General features: G+C 49.6%; 1 protein-coding gene across 1 annotated transcript; it reads right to left on the bottom strand.

The window, feature by feature from the left end:
• Positions 1–2572: 2572 nt before the first annotated feature.
• On the bottom strand, positions 2573–18510 carry IGFBP3 (insulin like growth factor binding protein 3). Its single transcript, XM_061996426.1, has 4 exons — positions 17572–18510; positions 12920–13149; positions 10312–10431; positions 2573–4352 (listed from the first exon to the last, which is right to left on the bottom strand). Exons 1-4 carry the CDS (start codon positions 17954–17956, stop codon positions 4227–4229), a joined length of 861 nt encoding a protein of 286 aa, XP_061852410.1. The 5' UTR covers positions 17957–18510; the 3' UTR covers positions 2573–4226.
• Positions 18511–21925: the final 3415 nt, after the last annotated feature.

The following is a 21925-nucleotide window of genomic DNA, read 5'->3' as shown; positions in this document are numbered from 1 at the left end:
GATTGCTCAGCACTTTTCATCCTTTAAATATAATTCCTATTGCTAATAACCCAAAATCTCTGTGGAGCCATCCTTGCTTACACAGTTTTTAGAGTGACTGGAGATACCAAAAACATGATTTCCCCAAAGGTTTGTAAAACCATTACTTAAATTTAGGGCTCAGTTCAATAAAGAATTATGCTGTGTTAAGGTTTCTATGGAATTTAGTCATAAAAAGTTCAGACTGTACTAAAAACTAATTAATTCTGTGGTTTTGGTATTCATTGAAGCCTCCTTCCCCTGTGCACAAATAGCTAACATTATGTCCCGAAGGGCATGCATGCCAGAAAGGTGGAAAAGGATATTCTGAGCTCAAAAGACTATAGCACAGTAGGTCTATTAAAAAGGGGAACTTTCTCAAATAGTTTGAGAGATAATAGAGCTGCCTGCAGACAGCTTTAACTTGCATTTGGGACAATTACAGGGATTTATGCAACTGCTTTTTACACGGGTTGAAAATAATACCACATTAGTCTGGGCTACATATGGTACCCATAGAGCATCTAGAGATGAAGTAGGCTCAAAAAGAAATTAGAGGCTCTTGCACTAGGTACATGCAGCTTTTGTAGTGCCTTCCCATGCAGACATTGGGCACATAAACAACATCAGCAGCTATGAGGTTTTTCCTGAGGCTTCGTAATGTTCACCCAGACCACTTGAGATTCGTGAAAGAGCTTGTTAAGGGGGGAAAAAGCTGACAAATGCTCACCTCAAAAAAATAAACTGCCTGAGCTGATGGAAGTGAAGGCACCAAACCACGAGGTGTTTTTCTAATGCACAGGTTCCATTTCTGCTACCAAACCCCAAGTCCTCCAATCATCGCAGCCCTTAGCAGGGAACATTTCTAACCCATGCAAGGAGGGAGATCTTCCCCTGAACTGACACCAACACACGTGTTTGTTTTGTGCTGCTCACATGCTGCTGCTCGGATGGAGCTCACACACACTTGTGTTTGAATGGCAGCCTGGCTCCTGTAGCCATGACAGAAATCTTGGCCTGGCAAGGAACCCATCTATGGAACCGAAGCCTTGTCATCATAGAAAGAGCAATATTTTTTAAAAAGAAGGAAAAAGCCACGCTGACTCTCTTCATTTTAAAGAGTGAGTTTTTTTAAGGGGAAAAAGCAATGTTATTCTGCATTTCACACCAGGAACACCAGCTGCCAGGAACAGCAGATAAGAGCAGGGGAAGTATCCCACACTAAGTGCGAGCAACTGTGCTCGTAAAACAGTATCTAAAAGGCACCTTCTGCAAAAGGGGAAGTTTTAAATTACAGGTGAGAAATATTTTGTGTCTATTTTTAGACAGTCTTTGTTTTAGAGACACCTGTTGCACACAAAAGAACCAAACTGCCTTGCACAGCCACGCAGTTCTGGTTGCTTGCTTTTGCCCTTACGGCTGCTTTGTTTCCTCTGTTATGTGCCAAAGCCCATCAGTGCCATCAAAGGAGCCATCAAAGGAGCTGAATGCCATTTCCTAAATAATCCACGTGACAGACTGCTTGCTTCAACCCAAGTTCCTCAAGATGTGGCATTTAAAAATAAATACAGTGTGCACTCTGCACAGATCAGAGAATCCAGTACTAACTAAGAACCTTTCCTGGCCTGCTGCTTCTGGATTTATTTATGGGTTGGTAGAGCAGAACATAAAAAGCTTCAACACCTGATGAGATACACAGATCAGAAACACTGCTACTAGCTGTTAAAAACCCATCTTGTGTGCTGGCAAAATGTGGCTTCTGAGGCAGTGATCTACCTTTGTTTTGGTGAGAAGCTGATTTTCTTTCTCCAGAGACTAGCAATTAAAGAAAGCAGACTCCTGCCTGACTTTCATGGATCCAACTCTTACTTTCATGTCTACACCCCGGTGCAAATGTAACTTTCTTCTCTCAGTGAAACTGTTCAAAAGGAACTAGCTTACTTTTTGCCCTCTTTTTTAACAATAAAAGGCCCAGTATCTATTGGGTTTTTTTTTTTGGCCAACAAATCCTTGCAGGCATTACATTTGCATTAGCAGTAAAAATATTGCTTACCTCCCAAAGCTTCCTCTAACCACCTGTCGGGAGATCTGTGTTAGCCCACAGTAAGCATCACTTCACATACTCCTTTTTCTTTTGGTTCTCTAAGGTTAAACCATTTCAGGTTTAAGAACAATGGGAACTCATTTCAATCAGTGGAAATGAGGCAGAGGTGGGGCCCATGCAGCTGATACATTTCAGCTGTGAACACCTGACTTGGGGCGATGGGCTGTCTCCATCCTGGCAAGCTGCATATCCCAACCTTCCCACCTCAGAGTTTTTGCCCTGGTAGGAATGAGGCTGGCTGGAATTTCATGGCAGAGGGGTGTGTGTTTATGTGTGTGTGTGTGGAAGGGAATGGGATGCTCGGTCTCCCCGCTGTCAGCACAAGCCCAGCCGCAGACCCACTGCCCTCGGTCTCCATAGGTTCCCAACCCAAAAGGAAACTACAGTGTTGATGGTTTCTGTTTTTTTTTTTTTTTCTGCAGTGACATCAAACATTTATAGTGACACATATAAGAATATATTATATATTTATATAAATATATAAAATATTTATATAAAATATATAAATAAATACATATACAAAATATGGCATTGCTTTCCAGAGAGATGTTACATTTCACAGGCCACCTTTCCTCATCCGGATCTCATCGGCATACAGAATCTGTCGTGAAGTTCAGTAAACAATCAGCCTCGGGAAAGAGAATGAAAAAAGTAACCAATGTTGCCCAAGTCTTCCCCATGTGGAAGCATCACAACCCAGAACAAACCTGAATCGCTTCTCTTCCGAGTCATTAGAAGGACACAGAACACCACGGCAGGCAGTTTGTTTAAATATTCAACCCCAACGGTTCTTATTCTATTTGCTGAAGATGCAGGCAAATCATTTCTACCGAAGTCAAAGCAACAATTGTTGGGTCTCAACACCCAGGTCCACCGTCCCCCCCGCCATCGCATCGACCTTGCTTGAAGCAGGAGTTCCTCTTACAGAGCACATGCTTTGGTAAAAATGTACCAAGGCAACACAGAAGAGATACAGCTTTGCAAAATAAATAGGCAAACGGGAAAGGTGGTACTGCAATGGCAAGGGTTTTTGTCCATGAATACTGTGAATAAGCGTGAGGAGGAAATGGCAAGAAACGTAAGCCCCGTTGCACCAGCTGAAGTAAGGACAGACAGAAGAACGCTTTACTGAGAGCTTCAGTGCAACTGTTATCCTTTCCAGTGGCATAGTTCAGTGATGGGTACATTAGAAATACCAATAAAATACAACAATTAAACCCCCAGAGATATTATCTTGGTATTTGTAGTTATTGCAAATAACAAAACTTAATCTCTCCTGGAAACTCTTCCTTTGCTCCACAACTTCCTTCCCGTTAGCTAGAATAGGTCAGTGTGTATGCATATGGATCTGTACATATTTGTAAATCATTCCACACTCTTTCCTTTCTCTTTGCATACGCAGGTATACACTGGAATTACTGCATAGTATTTGGTATTCACATGTTACATTTAAATAAAGTTTATTAAAAAACAATTATATTAAATACAGACTAACAGAATATCCATCATATATCTTACAGAAAAAATAGCCATGTCTTTGTCTTAGAAATATGTGTCTTTAAAAAGTTCTTTGAGATTCTTATAAAACTTTTTACCCGTGAAGATAAGTTTCCCGTCAGACCTGTAAAGAAAGCTCAGCCTTTAAATCCTTGTGTGGCTTTTTTTGTTTGGGTCTTGTTTTGGTTCGTTTGGTTTTTTTTGCTGTGATACTTTTACCAACTTTCTCTCTATTAACTCTTTGTAATAAACACCCCCAGTATCTTTCGGGATCTAATTGGTCACAGGCCGTTCGTTAAAAAAGTCAGTGGAGACTCCCTGAATCCATTCTGAAGTGCCTTTTGTTTCTCTCTGCCTCTGTCTCTCCGGGTATCAATAGTGCAGGTTGCGGTGGGAATGCCGGGCTCCCTACGCGTGCCGTAGGCAGCGTGCGGCGCGGCGGTGGCGGGTCGCAGCGGCGGCGGTGGGGCATGGTGGCGGTGGCACGGCAGCCGCGGGGGCACGGCTCCCACCGCCGCGCAGGCTGAGCCCGTCCCCCGCTGCTTGCCCAGCCCCTCCGAGGGCTCTGCGAGGCCCCGCAGATGCCACAAGAGCTGGCACGCAGCCCTCACTTGCTTTCCAGGTTGTAGCAGTGGACATCTCCTTTCCCCTTCCCGTCGTAGCCGGGAAGCGGCTGCCCGTACTTGTCCACGCACCAGCAGTACCCTCTCTTGCGGCCTTTGGATGGGCGACACTGAAACAGAAAGAAAGACGCAGTTAGCACAGGTTTTTCCTCTGCTCTCAGGGTTATCTAGCAGGGGTTCCTGCCTGAGAGCTGCACTCGCATAGCCAGGCTTCAGCTGACACCATAACACAGTATGTATTACCACGACAGGCTATTACCACAAAAGCTTCCCTCCTCTGCCCCTCGATACCTTGGAGTCCAATTACTCCACAATAAGACTGCCCTGAGAGCTACCAGAAAAAGAGCCTCAGGAACAGCCCTATTACATTAGCAGCACAGTTGCCCCCTTTGAAAACTACTGCAAACGGGTACAGGCCGACAACTGGGACCCAACTTTGGGAAAGACAGCTAAGGGATTTGTTCTGCACTAGGGAGCAGGCCTGGCAAAGGCAGCCACTGCAGCAACAAACACCCTTGGCTTGCGACTGCTTGCTGGAGGAATTTCAATACTGCAGCTGGTATTTATTATGACCCTTCTGTAGTGGAGTTATCGCCTCAACAACTGCTAGGTGTGCTACAACTTCATATGCCTGTTCTCTGAAAAAATAAGGTTGCCCATATACTTGTCTGCAACCTATGGCAGCGTTAGAAGCAGCCTGGTGGAATTTGCCAGCAATGATGAGCAACCTCAGACTACCACAGGCAACGACACTGAGCTTCTTTGGAAGCAGAGATGCAGTAAAAAGCCATTATGAAGTCCAGCGTTTATGAAGAGAGCACTGCTCTCCCCAGGGAGCCACCAAGGGGACAAATGCATCTAAAGGAGATGACGTGCTGCAGGCTGCGCTCAGTGTGTTGCCACCCTGGACACACAGACTGTGAACTTCTGGGACTCTCACTAGGTTTGCCGTGGTCAATCTCACTGCCAAGACACAGCCCCTCACCAGCTCACGCTTTGGAGGTACAGGATTTGCTGCGAATGCTAACAGAGGTGGCTGTTTAGTCAGGATAGACTGACAGAGGAAGTGGAGACACCAACATCCCCAGCTTTGCAAAGGCTGAGATTTCATCTGTTGTGTCAACCAGCAAGAAGGAAGACAGGTGAGACTGAAGCCACTTATGACCCTCAACGCTGTAGAAGCTATCAAACAGCACAGCAAGGTCACAAGGCAACTAAAGTGTTTCAGAGGCCCGGGCTGGTACAAGCCAGGTAAATTTTGCCACTACCACTCAACTGCACTCCTGGGACAGCCAGCACCAGTACACTGGCCCCGGGGCCAGCTCATTTGTGGCAGCATGGAGGAGGTAGACAGTCTTTCACTGGGAACTTGTGAAAGATAAATGAGAGCAGATCATGCAGCATTAGACACCACTTTCAGAGCACGTGTCCATCTCATTCATTTTAGGTTAAACAAAGTCATGCCAATCACTGTCACTGCAAGTTAATCTACCCTCATGATGTATTTTTGAGTAACAAGCCCAAAGCAGAAATAACACAATGGCTTCTCTTCTCTGCCTCTGACCTCCTGCAATGGCCCTGCGCAGATGGTAGCAGCAGGATGGCAACATGAAGCTTGTTTTAGGAGAGGGTGAAGAAGTTCAAACCTGTCGAGAGAGCAGCTACATTAATGATTTGCTAAACTACATGGCTGAGCTGCATTTGGCTTCTGGTTACCCGTTCAGCTGGTTTTCTGTACCAAATCTTGAAACGTAAGTCTTACAGCTTAGGTTTATCGTCTCAAAAGACCGACTGGGGCTCACGCGTGTTCTCCAGTCCACCGATGCCAATAGGAAATGTTCCTTCAGTGCTGGTGGCAATGGGCTGGACTCCAGCTTCAGTGGTATTAACCTTCAGTGACATGAGTTCTTTATGCTCGAAACTGAAGAAATCGTAACCAATAGCCTTTGCATTACTTAAATTTTACAGGAAAGGAAACTGAGGCAGCAGTTCGCGAGTTGTTTTTCCCAACACAGCAGCAGGTACAGATGGAGCCTGAATTAGAGCACAGGGCTTCTGGCTGCCAGCCTGGTGCCCTGGTAGTGAAACTACACTTCTGCTAATAATAGTAACACAGCCTCCCCTTTTAGAAGTACTATATGAAGTACGTTACACAACTCTCGCTGATTCATAGGCTTGCATCACTCCCAAAACAAATGATCGATTAAAGTTATCTCGTGTTGTTGGAGGCTTAGGCTGCTTTTTACAGTTGCATAATCGATTTTTGGAGTTAGGTACAATGTGAGGTTAGGAAGGAACACCTTCCCCGCTAACCAGTGTTTTGCTTTCTAATTTCTTCTAGACTAGCCATTTGGAGAGTGAAACACTGAGACTGTTCCACAGCCGAAATATCGCCCCGTGAGGAAACAGCCTACCTGTTCCAGTCTGCCATTCTGTACTGGCTGCTCAGCCACACCTTCTGGTTCAAAAGTGATGTATTTATGCTGAAGCAGAGAGCTTGGATTCTCTACAAAAGTGGTGGACAGTTCAATACGGGGAAAAAAGAAATCAATTGGAAGAAAATCCAGCTTTTCTCAATTTTGTGCTCCACGAACATTTCAAGGCTCTGCCCAGCTCTTCTGTACAACTTCAGAAGCCCAAAAAGCTGGAAGACTGCCCGAGCGATGGAGCCAGTAATTACTTCTGATAGAAGAACCAGCTGCCAGCTTCCATGCCACCTGCCCCTCTCCCTTCCACAAAGCAGCACCACAGAGGCATTCGTCGGGCATGGCGAAGCATATGGTATCCCATTGAATTCCTGGTCAGCCCAGAGGTCTCCGTGGAGCTGCAGCCCTGGTCTCCTGGCACAGACTGCAGACAGCACTGACACACACCTCGGGCCGTTTTGGCTCCCGCCGAGCGCAGCTCTGTTTTCAGTGGAACGCCGCCAGCTCACATTTGGGTGAGTATCTGGCTCTGGTACACAAATACAGGGCAATTCTAGTAATTGCCCCATATAATAACGCTAATCTCATCAAAACCTTTTTTTTTGTCCATACTTGAGGCAGAAACATGCCTGTATCAACCCATCCCACGTGCGTGTACCTGTACGCCACAGCTCAACAGCAGAACCTTACATGTGCCCTTTATTAAGACAAAGGACTCTGCCTTTTTAATAGACCTGACTTTAAAAAGTTTATATATAAACACAAGGTATCAAATATTTTTTGTGCCATACCCCTGACAGATAATTTTATGCTCTTAAAATGGTTCCATATATGCAAATTACTCCCTATTGCTGTTCCTGAAAAGTCCCTTTCTAGATCTCCACCAACACCTTGGAAAAATAAATGTTTTTGGCTTGACCAGGGAGGCAGAACATACTAAACATGTGAAGTGCCTCCTGAATAATTTGTAATGGTTTCCAGGGCGACCATAATTTGTCAGATTCCTCCCATCACACACCTATCTACACGATCATCCTAGGCAGTGGTTTTGGCAGCTGTTCCCATAGTGAAACATGCCTGGCTCACACTCCTTTTTTGATGGATTTACTGTCTATTTCCTAACCTATTATTCTGAACTCTATTGTCACAACAGAGTATAATTGAATTATAGATTGAATGCTGCTAATAATAGCAACGAAGGAAATTAAAACAGCCTAGTATTCTGCTGGTAAGATTAGACACCTGCTCACGGTGCCTAAAACATCAGACCTGCACGGTGATGCTCCACAGAGAAAACCAAACAACATCAATAATCAATGGTGGTGTTGCCTCCCAGACAGTGAATTCAGTCTGGACAGGACCTACTTCTCAAAATGACACTTTTTTTTTTCCCCCCCAGGAGTAGAAGGGCAACTCATGTGCATTCTCTTTGGTTTGCTCTTTGTTGGTGTGAGAGGCAGCCTGCCTCGCGAGCCCTGCCTCTGAAGGCCTGTTCCCAGGGTCGATGGAGGCTGGTTCACAGGAGCAGTGCTCCAGCTGTGTTTCATGGAGAATATTTACTCTCACACGGGCTCCGTTTGTGGGCATCTCCTACAAGATCCTGGTTGTCTCAAACTACCATTGAACCTGGTGGTAGTTTCAGTGTGTGAATTGGCACGGTGCTTGACGGGGCTGGCCGGGGATGAAAGTGCCCCTTTATCCTCTCTGTTTGCTGAGCAGATGGGCTGTTGCACAGGAACCTTTCCTAAAGCAGCCTGAAAGTCTCGAGATGCTACACAGAGGGCAGATGCATGGCTTTGCTGTGTTCCAACACCTTATTCTCCTAAATCAGCTTCTAGGAACAAAGACCTGGTGTATGTATTACCTGTCTTTCTTACTCTGTTTTTTCCTCTGTAACTCCTTTTTTGCCTGCTTCAGTGGCAGCACTATGGCTGCACTTTAAAGGTAACACAAGGCCCTTTAATATGTGCTCACAGTGGATCTGATATACTCCACACACATGCCAGAGACCATGTGCAAACCAGCACCTTTTTGCTGATGAAGCAAAAACTTCAGAGTCTGAAGACAGATGAAAGGAAGATCTCCTGAACAAAGTAAATACCAATCTGTGGTCTTCTGTGACGCCTAGAGAAGGGAAAGGGCTAGAGCACCCTTGTGTGCCCTGAACACAGCTAAATGCTGTGCTGCTCCTCGGGAGCTAAGGCAAATGCTTTTTAAGGCACTTTAAGGCACAGAGCCCCATCCAGGCCTCACTCCACACAGCAGCCCCACACATTTTCTGCACAAACACAGACCGAGATGCCAGCGTTGCTGTCTGTGCCTTTAACACACAGAGGGGAGTGAATGACATGGGCTTCCCAAAACTCCAGACAACAAAAAGAAACTCTGTCCCTGCCCTAGCAGTTGCCGCCACCTGCTCGGGAAAAGCTGGTGAGCGTAGGGGAGCTCAGCAGCGAGCACCAAAGGTCAGACGGCGCAGTCGATGCTGGGCTGGTGGCAGAAGGGGAGGCTGGAAACCTCACCCTGACTGCACACAGCCCACCTGACACCGCCAGCTTAACACAGAGCTCCAGGGAATACCCGAAAGGGAAAGACTGCTTCTAAGAAAGCTGGAAACCAAAGAATGGAGGGATATCATTCCCAAAATAAGGTTGCCTGGTTGGAGGTCGGCCTCTCACTTCCAACCAATGGGCTGCATTATCCAGTAACACAGAGTCAGCCCTTCCTGTGGTTGCCAGAGATAGAGAGGCTGACTCTTGTAAACCCCAACGGGAAAGATGAGATGGTCCACAAACAAAACCTGCCCTTACAGAGAAGGTTTGCCTTCAGGAAAACCTTAAACAAACTTTTGAATTTGGAGTATTTTGGAATTGTACCAAGAAACACCTCTGGAGGCAGGTCACTACGTAAACGCTGCAATCGGATGGATGTGCACACAAAGCAAAGAACCTGGCACGTCTTGCACTCCCCCAAGCTCCTGAACCATCTCTGAGGGCAGTGCTGGATGGAGGAGGCTGCCACAGCCCAACCAAACACAACTGAAGCATAAATACCCGCGCTTTAGGTCTATATTTGTCAGGGAAGGCCCCAGCCCTCGAACCAAAGAGGGCTGAGGAGCCACCCTTGCTGCAGAGCAACTCCTACATGTATCACTTTCACGACAACATGACCTGGATTTTGCAAGCGGTCTCTGCAGCACAGAAAGGACAGATATATACCTTTCTCAAATTACTTATTGTAATACGATCCAGCACAGTTCTTCTAGGAACTCTCAAGCAGCTATTTACAATTCAAAGCATTGATCTATTGCAGTCATATGGTAAATGCAACATTTAGCTCTATGGGTTATTACAGAGGCGCTGCTTTTTTTAAACCAAAGGCCATTAGCATCTGGGACACCAGCCAACCCATGTGTGATTAGGTATGAGGATCCTCAAATTCAACTGTTGTCATGACCCATAGAAAATAAAAACACCGTCCCCACTTCATGAGGTTCAGCACTAGCAGATCAGGTCCTAACACTGGAAATTAACTAGTTCCTCTGTAAAATGAGCCATAACACACCTTGCTGGCAAGACCTTGCAGCAGAGATGTAGAAAAGGCAAAAGTGCATTCATTGAAATGATCCAGACTCTTTACTTACTTGCTTTTTCTTGTAGAAGCCCTTCTTGTCACAATTTGGAATATGAAAGCCCCTGGGACTCAAGACATTCAGGATCTTTAGGTGGTTTAAAGTGTCTTCCATTTCTCTACGACAAGGGCCCTGTTTTAGAAAACACAGATGAGACTTCATTCCCAAATGCTGCTTTTCACACATGAGTTAATAATGCTTTAAAAGGGCAAGGAGCACAAACCTAAAGCAATCCACTGGAACAAAGGGATGACGGGGTATGTCAGAGGCAGACCACTCTCATTCCGACTCTGTGTTTTACTTGGGATACACTGATTTCTGACCACTGAGGGCCCTATGCTGTGCTGAGGCACAGACTAGCACTTCCAGTTGCAATCACAGCCACGTATAGCTATGAGGAGGCTGAACCAGTATGTAAATCAGTCACATAAAACACAACTCAGGTTGGTGAAAGCTGGTCTTGTGCCAGATGGTTGAAGAACAGGGTAGGCAGCTGGGAAGAAACCACTTGGTAGATGCTGCTCAACTTTTTTGTGATGCTGCTGGATTTGAAAGCTTGAATGAAACGGACTTCATGGAAAACAAGTAGTTTGGCACAATGTGTGTGTAAAAACATGGCAACTTTGGACAACAACTCCCAACTTTGACTGGACCGAATGGATACAGCCACACAAAGGAATGGTTGTGTACAACTGTCTCATTAGATACAGTAAGTCACTTTCTGCCTCGCTTTCTCCACCTGCAAAAGGCTGACAGCAACATAGTGAGGATTAGGTCTGGGAGAACGAGCCAAAAAGAACTTCCCGAAGCACTTTTAAGGGCATGTCTCAAACGCCAACCAATTATTTCTCCCTGCAAGCCCTTCAGGGTAGGGAGTAGAGCATGACGAGCCCCACTTTGCAGTCAGAAAGCCAGGAGCAGGGGAGTTCCCGTGTGGCCAGAGGCCGTGGAGGCAGTCAGTGTCATCAGCAGGGTCAGGATTCAGCCGCAGCCTCCAAAGTGTGCTGAGCCACACTCCTGCCTGGGCACGTGCCCCGCTCAGCCCACCAGCCCACTGCTTCAGTGAACACCCAGGAAAATTCCTTTGCTGGATACCCCAATTTAAAAACGTTTAAGCTGCTGTATCAACAGCAAGACTCATTTGGTGCAATGTTTCATTAGTGAATGAACAACATTCGTACTTCCAAGTGGCAATATTAACAGTTTGCTCCTGTAAAGTGCCTGTCTTGTGAGTGTCTGAAAGCATGCGGGCTACACAGTTCTACTGGAGTTTAAAATTGAGGGGTTTTTTGGTTAGCAAAGACCTTCCTTGCTGCTTTCGTCAGTTTCCTCCCAGTGCCAATCTCATGGGCTCTAGAGATGTGCTTTAAAGTGCTGCTCATATGGTCTGTTCCTTAAAAGCAGGCAACTGCTCAGGCACACTGGCTGCAAACCACACCAGCACGTCACATACCTGGTTCCCAGCTAGGCACACAAAAACATCAACTGCCCTTTCTTTTTTGGTAATTATTATTTTGAAGCAGGCTGCTAACACGCAGACACAGCTAGGAGGGCATTCGCTGACAAAGGCACTTGTCCCCCTGATGGACTCATGCCTTTGTCTATGGGGTCCAAATACCACCTATGTGAAAAATTCACCCTAGCTAACACCAAGATCCTATTTCCTTGGAGTTACCAAAGTTCATTCTTTTACTGTATGCAATTTACTTCCTGCTTTTGGGAGGAGGATGTGCTGGAAGGCAGATTCTTAAAGTGTTTTTACTGGGCACCAGTAAACATCCAGCTGAAGCCTTGCTGTGATAACCTGGAGGCCACGCTCTCTGCAGACACAGCTTTCTGCCTTATACAGGTTTCAAACCCTTTTGCATCTGGGAAGCCACATCTGGTTTCACCACAGCTGTTTTGACGGAACGCCAAAGTACACCTGGACACAGGCTTCTAGGCCATCAGCACAGGCACAAGGATAACCACCGTCTCATCACTCACAATGTCTGAGAAGAGGAATTACACTTCTCTCAGACTCACCACTCTCCAGCTGCCCTGCAAATCCACTTAGTAGGAAGCAATGGTAGCTTGTGTGCCCGAGAGCCTTGGCACTTAGGCAGTGGCACCAAACGACGGCTGCCAAGCAGAGGTGGCATCCAACGAGTCACATAAACAATGACTAAGTTTGCCTCCCTGGATTTGCGCTCTGGAGTCTGAACACAGTGCCTCTACGCTGAACATAAAACACTTCTTTGCCATTATTGCAACCAAATTTACCTGTGACACAGCGAAACCTGTCCCGAGTCCACGCACACAAACGTGTGATAACTGCGTGGGGGGACCGAGATCTTTGGCTCTCCAAGAAAGGACTTAGTGAAAAATCACATTTGTATTGATGTAAATGTCATTGTGTTAGGCCTCTGTTTTCTGACCATCGTCAGCTCAGCCTGCTGACTGTCTGCACTTGCAGATCCAGTATGCCTTACCGGTTAAACAGACAGAATGCCCGAAACGGCTACAACAGTTACTACCATTGACTTACTTCATGCATTTATCTACCTTGTTCTGTGCACAACACGCATACACACATATTCTCTCACGCTGGGAACGCCTGTCCAGTTACAAAAGCACTTACGTATTCAGTCTCTTGCTTGGATTCCGAAGAGAAATTGAGCGTATCCGTGCTCTGGGAATCATATTCCACCTTGTAGCGCTGCGTGTTTTTGGCCTGCACTTTCCTGATGATGTCTATTTTGGTGTGCGGTGGGTGCGACTTGGAATCTGGCACCCTGTTTGGGACGGCCTGATTTTCTGTGCTGCTGCTGCTGCTGCTCCGGTCCTCTTCCTCTGAATCGCTGGAATTTCCTTGGGGAAGAATAACCACAGCGAAGGAACAGCGTCAATCAGCCGCCTCGGGAAGGGCAATAAACCCGCACAGCAGCCCGAGTGCTTCGTGTTCCGCCACTAAATAGCGGCACGAGCAAAAGACGAGCATCAGCGCGGCGTCCCCCTGCACCCGCCTGCCTGCCGAGCTACCCCACACACACCGGAGGACTAGCCACGTCCGCCTCGCTGCTAGCCACTGCCCGGCCCCGCGCCTCTGCAGTTCCCCATCGCGGCCGGCGGGGGGCGGGACTCGCCCAGCGGGAAGCCCCGGGGGCGGCAACCGTCCCGGGCGCCGGGGGCTGCGGGCACGGATGGACCCGTCCGTGCCTCAACCGGGCCGCCGAGGCTCACCGAGGGACCCGTCCGTGCCTCAACCGGGCTGCTGAGCCTCACTGACGGACCCGCCCGGGCTGCTGAGCCTCACTGACGGACCTGCCCGTGCCTCAACCGGGCTGCTGAGCCTCACTGACGGACCCGTCCGTGCCTCAACCGGGCTGCTGAGCCTCACTGACGGACCTGCCCGTGCCTCAACCGGGCTGCTGAGCCTCACTGACGGACCCGTCCGTGCCTCAACCGGGCTGCTGAGCCTCACTGACGGACCCGTCCGTGCCTCAACCGGGCTGCTGAGCCTCACTGACGGACCTGCCCGTGTCTCAACCGGGCTGCTGAGCCTCACTGACGGACCCGTCCGTGCCTCAACCGGGCTGCTGAGCCTCACTGACGGACCCGCCCGGGCTGCTGAGCCTCACTGACGGACCTGCCCGTGCCTCAACCGGGCTGCTGAGCCTCACTGACGGACCTGCCCGTGCCTCAACCGGGCTGCTGAGCCTCACTGACGGACCTGCCCGTGCCTCAACCGGGCTGCTGAGCCTCACTGACGGACCTGCCCGTGCCTCAACCGGGCTGCTGAGCCTCACTGACGGACCCGTCCGTGCCTCAACCGGGCTGCTGAGCCTCACTGACGGACCTGCCCGTGTCTCAACCGGGCTGCTGAGCCTCACTGACGGACCCGTCCGTGCCTCAACCGGGCTGCTGAGCCTCACTGACGGACCCGTCCGTGCCTCAACCGGGCTGCTGAGCCTCACTGACGGACCTGCCCGTGCCTCAACCGGGCCGCCGAGGCTCACTGACGGACCCGTCCGGGCTGCTGAGCCTCACTGACGGACCTGTCCGTGCCTCAACCGGGCCGCCGAGGCTCCCCGAGGGACCTGCCCGTGGTTCGCTGAGGGGGCTCATCGAGGGGACCACTGTGGCTCACTGAGGGGGCTCCCTGAGGGACCTGCCCATGGCAACTCTGCTTCCCCAAAATATTTAGGTTTTGGTTGGGTTTTTTTGTTATTTTGTTTTAAAAAGAGGCTGCCCTAAGTTCTCACCCCTCTAGAGAGGTGGCTGTAACACTTCTTTCCTTATTTTATTCAACATACAGAACAGGAAAAAACCAATCCAGCAAACAAAAAGCTGCCCCCACTTTTATTCTTCCTCTCTGAAAAATCATAAACGTTTCTATGTGTAACAAAGCACATTTAAAGGTAACTGACACAAAACAAGCGCCATTCATTCTGTGGCGGGGTGTCGAAGGACAAACAGCTGTTTTCCTCATGAAGCTCAAAAATATTTTCTCTTTAAACTGCCCTCCACAAAGATACAGGAGAAGCACTTCTACAAAATGCTGCCAGAGCCCGGTGTCCCTGCACTTTCTGAGGTATTTGTCTACACTGCACTTCTTCCCCTCAGGAGGCTCCTGCAGTGTTACCATAACTGTCTGCTTTGCCTATGGGGATTTCTCCCAGCTGGGATCCTCCTATCAGCTAAGCAGCAAAGTCCCCCTAGTTGCTGTCTTGGCCACTGTTTTTGGTCATCTTTTTTTTAAGGAAATAATCTTGGGAGTGCACAACGATAACTGAAGTACATGGAACACCCTGGAAATCTGTGTTAAAACTGCACTTGACGGCTTGTTGAAAAAAGCCACGAGAAGCCCAGAAGTTCAGTGCTAAACCTGAAAACCCACGTTCACACGTAGCATGTTGGCTCTAAATATTTCAACATAGGCAGGAGAGTGGCTCTGCCCATATGCAGGAGCAAGGGAGAAACACGAGGAGGAGCGTGAGGAGGAGGGACCCAAGTTAACATTTGGGTACTGGTGGTTTCAGCATAGCCACTGCTGGCAATGCACATAATTGACCAGGAAAATCCAACTCCCAGTGCAAATGGATTAAGGAAGTTTAAGTCTTAAGTCTAAATTTCCTGGCTTTTTGTGGGTTTAACTCAGACTCTCGGTGGTATTTGAACATATTTCTGGTGGTTTAATGTCCTGTTTTTAAACACTAGTGGGGTGTTGGGTTTTTTTTCCACACTCTCAGTGAAGTTTGTAAGAAATGGCACAACGAAATGCTATAAACCTGAACCTCCTAAATAGAAATACTATGCCTACTAGGTTTCCTGCAATCAGTCCAGTTCATTAGCTTGCCTTCTCCACCAAAAACAAGTAGAAAATACTCCTAATGTGCATTAGCTAACTAGGCAGGCTGGCCGTTCCAGCTCAGACAGACCATCACGTTTCAACAGCACCTCCCCTGGGAACAGCTGTAATGCCACATTTTAAACTGTAAGGCACAGTTGATCAGCTCAGTTTCACACAGCCTGCTGCCCTGGTACCAGGAGCAGAACTGCTAGGAGAGTTACTCGGTCTCTTTTCTTCTTCATTTTTTAAAAAAAGGAGGTCAGAAGGGTTGCACACACACACACACTCACTACTGCTTAACACTTTAGTGCCCAAAAGGGCTGAACTGGAAAGTAAATCGGTGGTCTGCCACAGTTGCTGTTGAGAAGCTACTGTACAGCACACCATGCCAGACTAGGAGCCGCCAAACATGTAGCAGGTGAGAAGCAGGCTCACAGCAGGGAGAGGGTGTGATCTTGCTCCCCATGGGGATGTGGGCACTGCCTGTCACACAGGCTCAGTGTCCCTCTCTCTTCTTGCACCCCCAGTTTGCAACCTTCACTCCTTGAACATGAACTGTGCGGGTCCTGCTTTGGACTTTCTGAGGAATCAAAGCTCCTACTGGTTTCAAAATCAGGGCTTCTCTGCCTCAGCCAAGAACGCAGAAACAGGAACATTTTGACAATTCAGGCTGAAAACCAAAAGGCTTTCAGCAAAGTGCTGCTCCCTCTTCCCCATTCTCCTCCAACAGCCACTGTTAGAAGCACTACCCCTCCACTGAATGGGCTCCCAAGTTCCGAGGAGACGCCCCTGTTCCCAATTCATGCGAAGGATAAATAGGCAGAGCCAAGTCCACGTGAGGAAGGAAGCTGCTCCGTGTTCCAACGAGAGATTTAAAGCTTGAGGGAGTGCCTCCGAACCCTCAACTCGAATCGCCACAGCTTGGGAGGAGCAGCACATAAATAATAAGGCATCTCCTCCTCTCCGAGCAGCCAGCTCGCTGGAGCACTGCTGCCACTTCCTCAGCTAAGGAGAGGCCAGCCAAGGAATCCCTGCAACCGAGCAGAGGAAAAACTCCTGGCTCTTTAAAAATGCAAGCGGCAGAAAGCCTTCTGACACACTTTTCTATTAAATAAATGTTAACATACTTGCTGTTGGTTAGCAAACAGTTTAATGAAATGTTTGCACAGAGGGGCTGTGCTTTCTTGATCTGCATCCCAAGTTTCCCTTTCTTAAGTTTCCGAATGTGCATGCTAACAGAACTTTTTCCAACCGTCCCTTCCTCTTCCCATAAAACAAAACCCTCTCTGTGAGCGTCTCATTTACATGACATGGAAGAAGTACGGGAAAGCTTCGTTTGACCCAAGATTTATTTGCAGGGCAGGCAAAAGCCCAACGTCCTCTTAAACACTGCTGTGCAAAAGCTTTGTTGTGAATAACCACCCTCCCGGGCCAGAGAATACTCGACTCCTTCATTTTCTTTCCCCACCCCACCTCTCCGTGCGGAGCATTCCCCTGGCTTGGTCCCGCTGCAGAGCCGGGCTTGGCCCACGCTCTCCGGCTTTCTGGCACCCTCTTTCCAGGAACGCTGCGGGGAGACGGCGAGGCTTGCGCCCTGTCCCCTGCCCGCAGCCCCTTCTCCACGCTCCCCATGCCTCTCTTCCTCCCTTTTTAAACGGAGCCACTCTGCCTCCTTGGCGAGGGGCTACTTCTCAGTACCGGCGTTGAGGCAAGCGGACAGATACACAAGGCAGAAGCGGCAAATCTTCCCGTCCTGCGGCAGATGCACCCCTCCTCCAAACCCAAGCGGGCCCGGGCTCGCCGGGCGCCCCCGGAGCCCCGCGCCTCCCCCCGCCTGCAGCCTACTCAACTTCAAACACAGCCTCCGAAGCAAGGCCACGGCTCCGGAGGGTCGCGGCGCACGCACGCCGCCCCCCGCCCCCCCGGCGCTGCCCTCTTACCTGCAGCCTGCGGTCCCGGCAGCAGGAAGGCCCGCAGCTTGCCGCCCGCCGTGGCGTTGGTGCAGAGCCCGCGGCCCTCCAGCAGCGCCTGCAGCGGCCGCGCCTCGTCCCGCCGCGGCTGGCAGCTGAGGCCGGCGCCGCAGCGCTCGGTGTAGATGCCGCAGGGCTGGCCGGCGCGCAGCGCGCACGTGAGGCAGCAGCCGCAGCCGGGCTCCCGCACGCGCTCGGCGCAGTCGGGCTGCAGCGGCTTGCACTGCTGCAGCGCGCGCGCGTCGCAGGGCTCGCAGCGGACCACCGGCCCCGCCAGCGCCGCCGCCGCCCGCCGCACCAGCAGCGCCAGCGCCGCCGCCGCCACTGCCCACAGCACGCCGGGCCGCGGCACCATGGCAACCGGCCTCGGGAGGGGGGCGGCCGGGACGCGCCCCCGGCCGGGAGCCGAGCCGAGCCGAGCCGGGCGCACTCGGGCCGCGGTGCGGGGCCGCTCGTCCCCCGCGGCGGACGGGCGGGGAGGCTTGCGCTGCCGGCACACGCGCGCCGACCCTCTCTTCAGCCGCCGGCCCTTAATCACATCAAGGTAATTAAGAGCTCGCTGGCAACAAAGGCAACTTTTTCCTTCTTTACCGCTACCGCCCGCTCCCTGCAGAGCGCCTGAATCACTCGGCTCGACACTTTTTTTGTTTGTTTGGCCACACACAGGGGGGAGGGGAAAAAAGTAAAATAAAACGCTCTGCAAAAGGAAAAAAGATAAAAACCCAAAAAAAGCAAAAGAAAAAAGCGGCAGGCCCAGGCGGTCTGAAGAGAACTCGGTCCAAAAACGCGCCGGAAAAAAAGGAAGAAGGAAAAAGAGTGGAGACGGAGGGGGAAAAAAAATGAATAGGTGAAGGGCTGTCTGCTGCCGTCTGGTTTATTCTACCCGCGCCCGGCTCCGCGCCCGCCGCCCCGCGCCCATCTGTCCCCTCCCGCCGCTCCGCCGCCCTATATAGCGCCGCGGCCGCCGGCCCGCCCCGCGCCATGAATAACGCGCGGCGCGGCGCGGCGGGGAGCGGCCGCACGCCGCGCATGCAGGTTCCGGGCAGCCGGGCGGGCGGCGCCGGGGGGGGGTCGCGGCGCTGGCGGGGCTGGACGGGCGCTGCTTACAAGTCAGCTGTGAGGGGCACGGCTGCGGGGCGGGGGACGTGGCGATGCGGAGGAGGGCACGGCGTGGGGCCTTTTGTCTCAAGAAGTGGCGTGTCCCCCCCACGTCCGTTTGTGTTTCCTTGTCGCCGGGAGAGGGGATAGGAGCAAAGCTGCCGGAAAGTGGCCTTTTTTGGACTCGTGCCTGCAATGCCGTGTGCTTTGGGGCCGACTCCGTGCAGGAGGCGTGCCTTTGCTCACACACGCAGGTTCAGGGCATACCTTGGGACCGGCTCCCGGCTCACATGACAGCTGCTTTTCCAAGGACGCGAGAGAAGTGTCTGCACAGACACACGCACACGCACGCACTTTCGCACAGACGTTGGTCTCCGGCACAGGACTCGGTGCAATGTCGTGTGCCCCAGCCTCCTGGATGTGCCTCCCCATACTGTCTTTTGTAAAGGGTTTTCTCAACTCTTTCAGACTTTTCTCTCCATTCATAAGAAAACGTTTCCACTTCAGCATTGCAGCAGCCTCGCAAATCCAGAACACTCCCCCCCACCCCCAATGCGACAGCGAAACCCTCCGTGGGTTCTGCACAATTAATGCGTTTGTGTTCTGCTTGTAGACACTGCAGTTTCTGCCCCTCTTCTGCTTGTTTCACTCCTCCATTGACTTGGCTTAACTGTGGTGGAGGAAAGCTGATTTGGCAGTGCCAACGTGTGTGACCTTCCTGTGAGCTGCTGCAGAAGGGGACAGTGAGGTTTATACATACAGATATCTACACGGTGTTTCAGCTATGGGAGGCTGCTCCTCATGCAATGTAAGACCAACAATGCTCCCAGATACTGGCTTATACAAACATATTCTGCCGTGGGAATGACGAGAGCCAGACTGCTGCTCTGGTTTCAACCCCTTCACCGTTGACACTGAAGCTCACCCTGCAGTAATCCATCAGCTGCTCATGTGTCTGAACTCAAGTGGAATAGATATGTTATCGCTCAGGGTAGTGGCCGTTGCGCTGCGGAGCTCAAAAACTGCACTTTTTACAAATCAGGTGTTTTTAGATACTTAGAACCAACTACTCAGTTTGGTTTCTCTGTTCTTTATTCAGTGCTGGTACCCTTCAGATACCATCTTGCAAGGTGAACCGTACAGAGCGGCATAAGCAATACATCTGATTTTACGTGTGAAGAATGTGGTGTAAGAGCAGACAGACACTCTCCCTCGGGAAATTAAGTTCAGGACGTGTTGGAAGAGAGATGAGCCTTGCTTCGTGCCCCCGTGGGTGACTGCAGCGAGGCTTTTCAGCCTTCTTTTGTCCTGTTGCTCGTTTTGTTACTTGACCAGAAGAGGTCGCAGGTTGTCCAGGATTGAATTGGAGGCTCACTAAATCTGTGCGAGCCCATCTACAAAGGGGGAATTGATCAAGCACAATGTTCTGCATGTTTGGTTTCAGGGTTGGGCTTTGAGGGGTTTTTTTTTGCAGACTGTTGCAGGGAGGTTTCCTGTGAGCTTGGTATTTTACTTTGGTTGTAATAACTGTATTGGTGGTGAAGTCTGAAAGTCCTTGGGATTGTCTGGCAGCGTGCATCAGGAGAAGAACTCAGATTGGGGGAAAAGCTGAGAGAAGGCAACTAAGATGAGGCAAAGGGAATTAGAGGACCAAAGGAATAAAAGAGAGCAAACCCTTTTTCCTTCACCCCAGTCGTACACCTTTGACACACTAATGCCAGCATAATTTGTATTTCAAACTGTGGCACGACTGTATTTATCAAGCTGAAATTTGATTCCCACCATCAGAAAGACTTTTTCTTTCTTTTGTAACATCCCACAATCTTCATAGTGCACCATTTTGAAGTCCCTTTGCTACAAGGAGGTACTGACAATGTCACCACCTGAAAGTGGTCTGCTTTTCCCTTTAAGTACACAACTGGCGACCTTAGCACGTAAGTTTAAACAGCGTAGACCAAGGGGAATGACAGAATTTGGTTCAAAGCCCTGCTTGGCAATCAGAAGGTGGATACCACTGCATCTGGAAAGCCAGATAAGGAATTTATTAGGAAGAAAACGACATACCCCAACACATACCTATAGCTAACAGCTGAATGACACTGACAGACCAAACCTCAGTAATACTGATGGAACTCTTCTACATGGACAAGGCCGAGGGCTGAATATGCAAAATAGCAGTGGTTATAAAACTGCTTGGAAAGGAAGCATTTCATTTCCCTTTCCACTTTATCCTCCTGCCCTCTTCGTATTTAGCTCGCTCTGTCTTCTCTGGCTCATGCCTTTTGGGTATGTGCTGGCTGGTGGCTGTGCATGCTACAGGGACAAGGTATGGAAAGCAGAATGGTGGCTGAAGTGGCTCTGCTTTCTGATACATGGTCACGTTATGTTTTGGAGCAATCCAGACCTTGTAGTCCTGTTGTACCGCACAGGGTTATCCTACCTGCAATTTAACTGTCAGGAATGTGAGCTTCCCTGTGGAAGGCTGTTTTAAAACCTGTGTTAATTTTGCAACTCTTTTTCAGACCAAAACAAACCCCACCTTCACAGAAATGTAGAGATACATAGCTCATCTTGGGTTGAGAGCTGGCAAATCCACATGTGCAAAGCACCCTTCAATTTGGGTGTTTCTGCTTTTCTTCTTGCAGACTTTGCAGTTCTGGGCACAGTGAACTTCTGAAGGCAGCAGACAGTAAGATTTCCGCTATCTGTTCTTGCTTTTCAGAGGAAGAATACTCAGGTGAGTGCTCAGTGAGCTCAGCTCAGCTGATACAATATGTACTTTGAACTTAATTAGAATGACACTTTCTCGATCACAGTTTTGATGAGGATTAAGGTCTTACCATTACATGTCACCTCTCTGTAAAAATACAATGTAGTGGAACTTTCCCGCAGACACAACCAGATCAGGAGTTTAGTGGCTCACTCTCCCTGAGCCGAGTGCATAGGCTTACAGAGCAGGGAAACGTGCTGGATTCCTCACAAGTGTCACCTTGTGCTGCTTGTCTGAAGACAGCACTCTGAACTCAGTGTGACAGAACAAACGAGAGCTGAATTTGGAAGCAGAGAAAATTAGGAAACCAAAGGAGAAAAACCAAGTCCTGTCTTGGGAAGTCCACTGAATTGAGGCATCTGACACGGTAGCAAAGGCTTGTCTGGATTTGTCCCTTCCTCTGCTACCAGAGGTGTACATAATGAAAGGACATATATAGATGGCATTACAGAAACA

The sequence above is a fragment of the Colius striatus genome, chromosome 5, assembly GCF_028858725.1.
Source record: "Colius striatus isolate bColStr4 chromosome 5, bColStr4.1.hap1, whole genome shotgun sequence".
Classification (NCBI taxonomy): Eukaryota; Metazoa; Chordata; class Aves; order Coliiformes; family Coliidae; genus Colius; species Colius striatus.
Note: the sequence above shows the minus strand (reverse complement) of the source record. Positions and strands in the feature narration are given on the sequence as shown.

Bases quoted from the DNA above. Each gene is read 5' to 3' on its own strand.
- IGFBP3 (XM_061996426.1), bottom strand. From the start codon at position 17,956: ATGGTGCCGCGGCCCGGCGTGCTGTGGGCAGTGGCGGCGGCGGCGCTG. The intron at 13,150-17,571 runs GTAAGAGGGCAG...TTCTTCCCCAAG, and splicing joins GCCGGGACCGCAGGCTGCAG to GAAATTCCAGCGATTCAGAG. The intron at 4,353-10,311 runs GTAAGTAAAGAG...TTTCTGTTTCAG, and splicing joins GCTTCTACAAGAAAAAGCAA to TGTCGCCCATCCAAAGGCCG.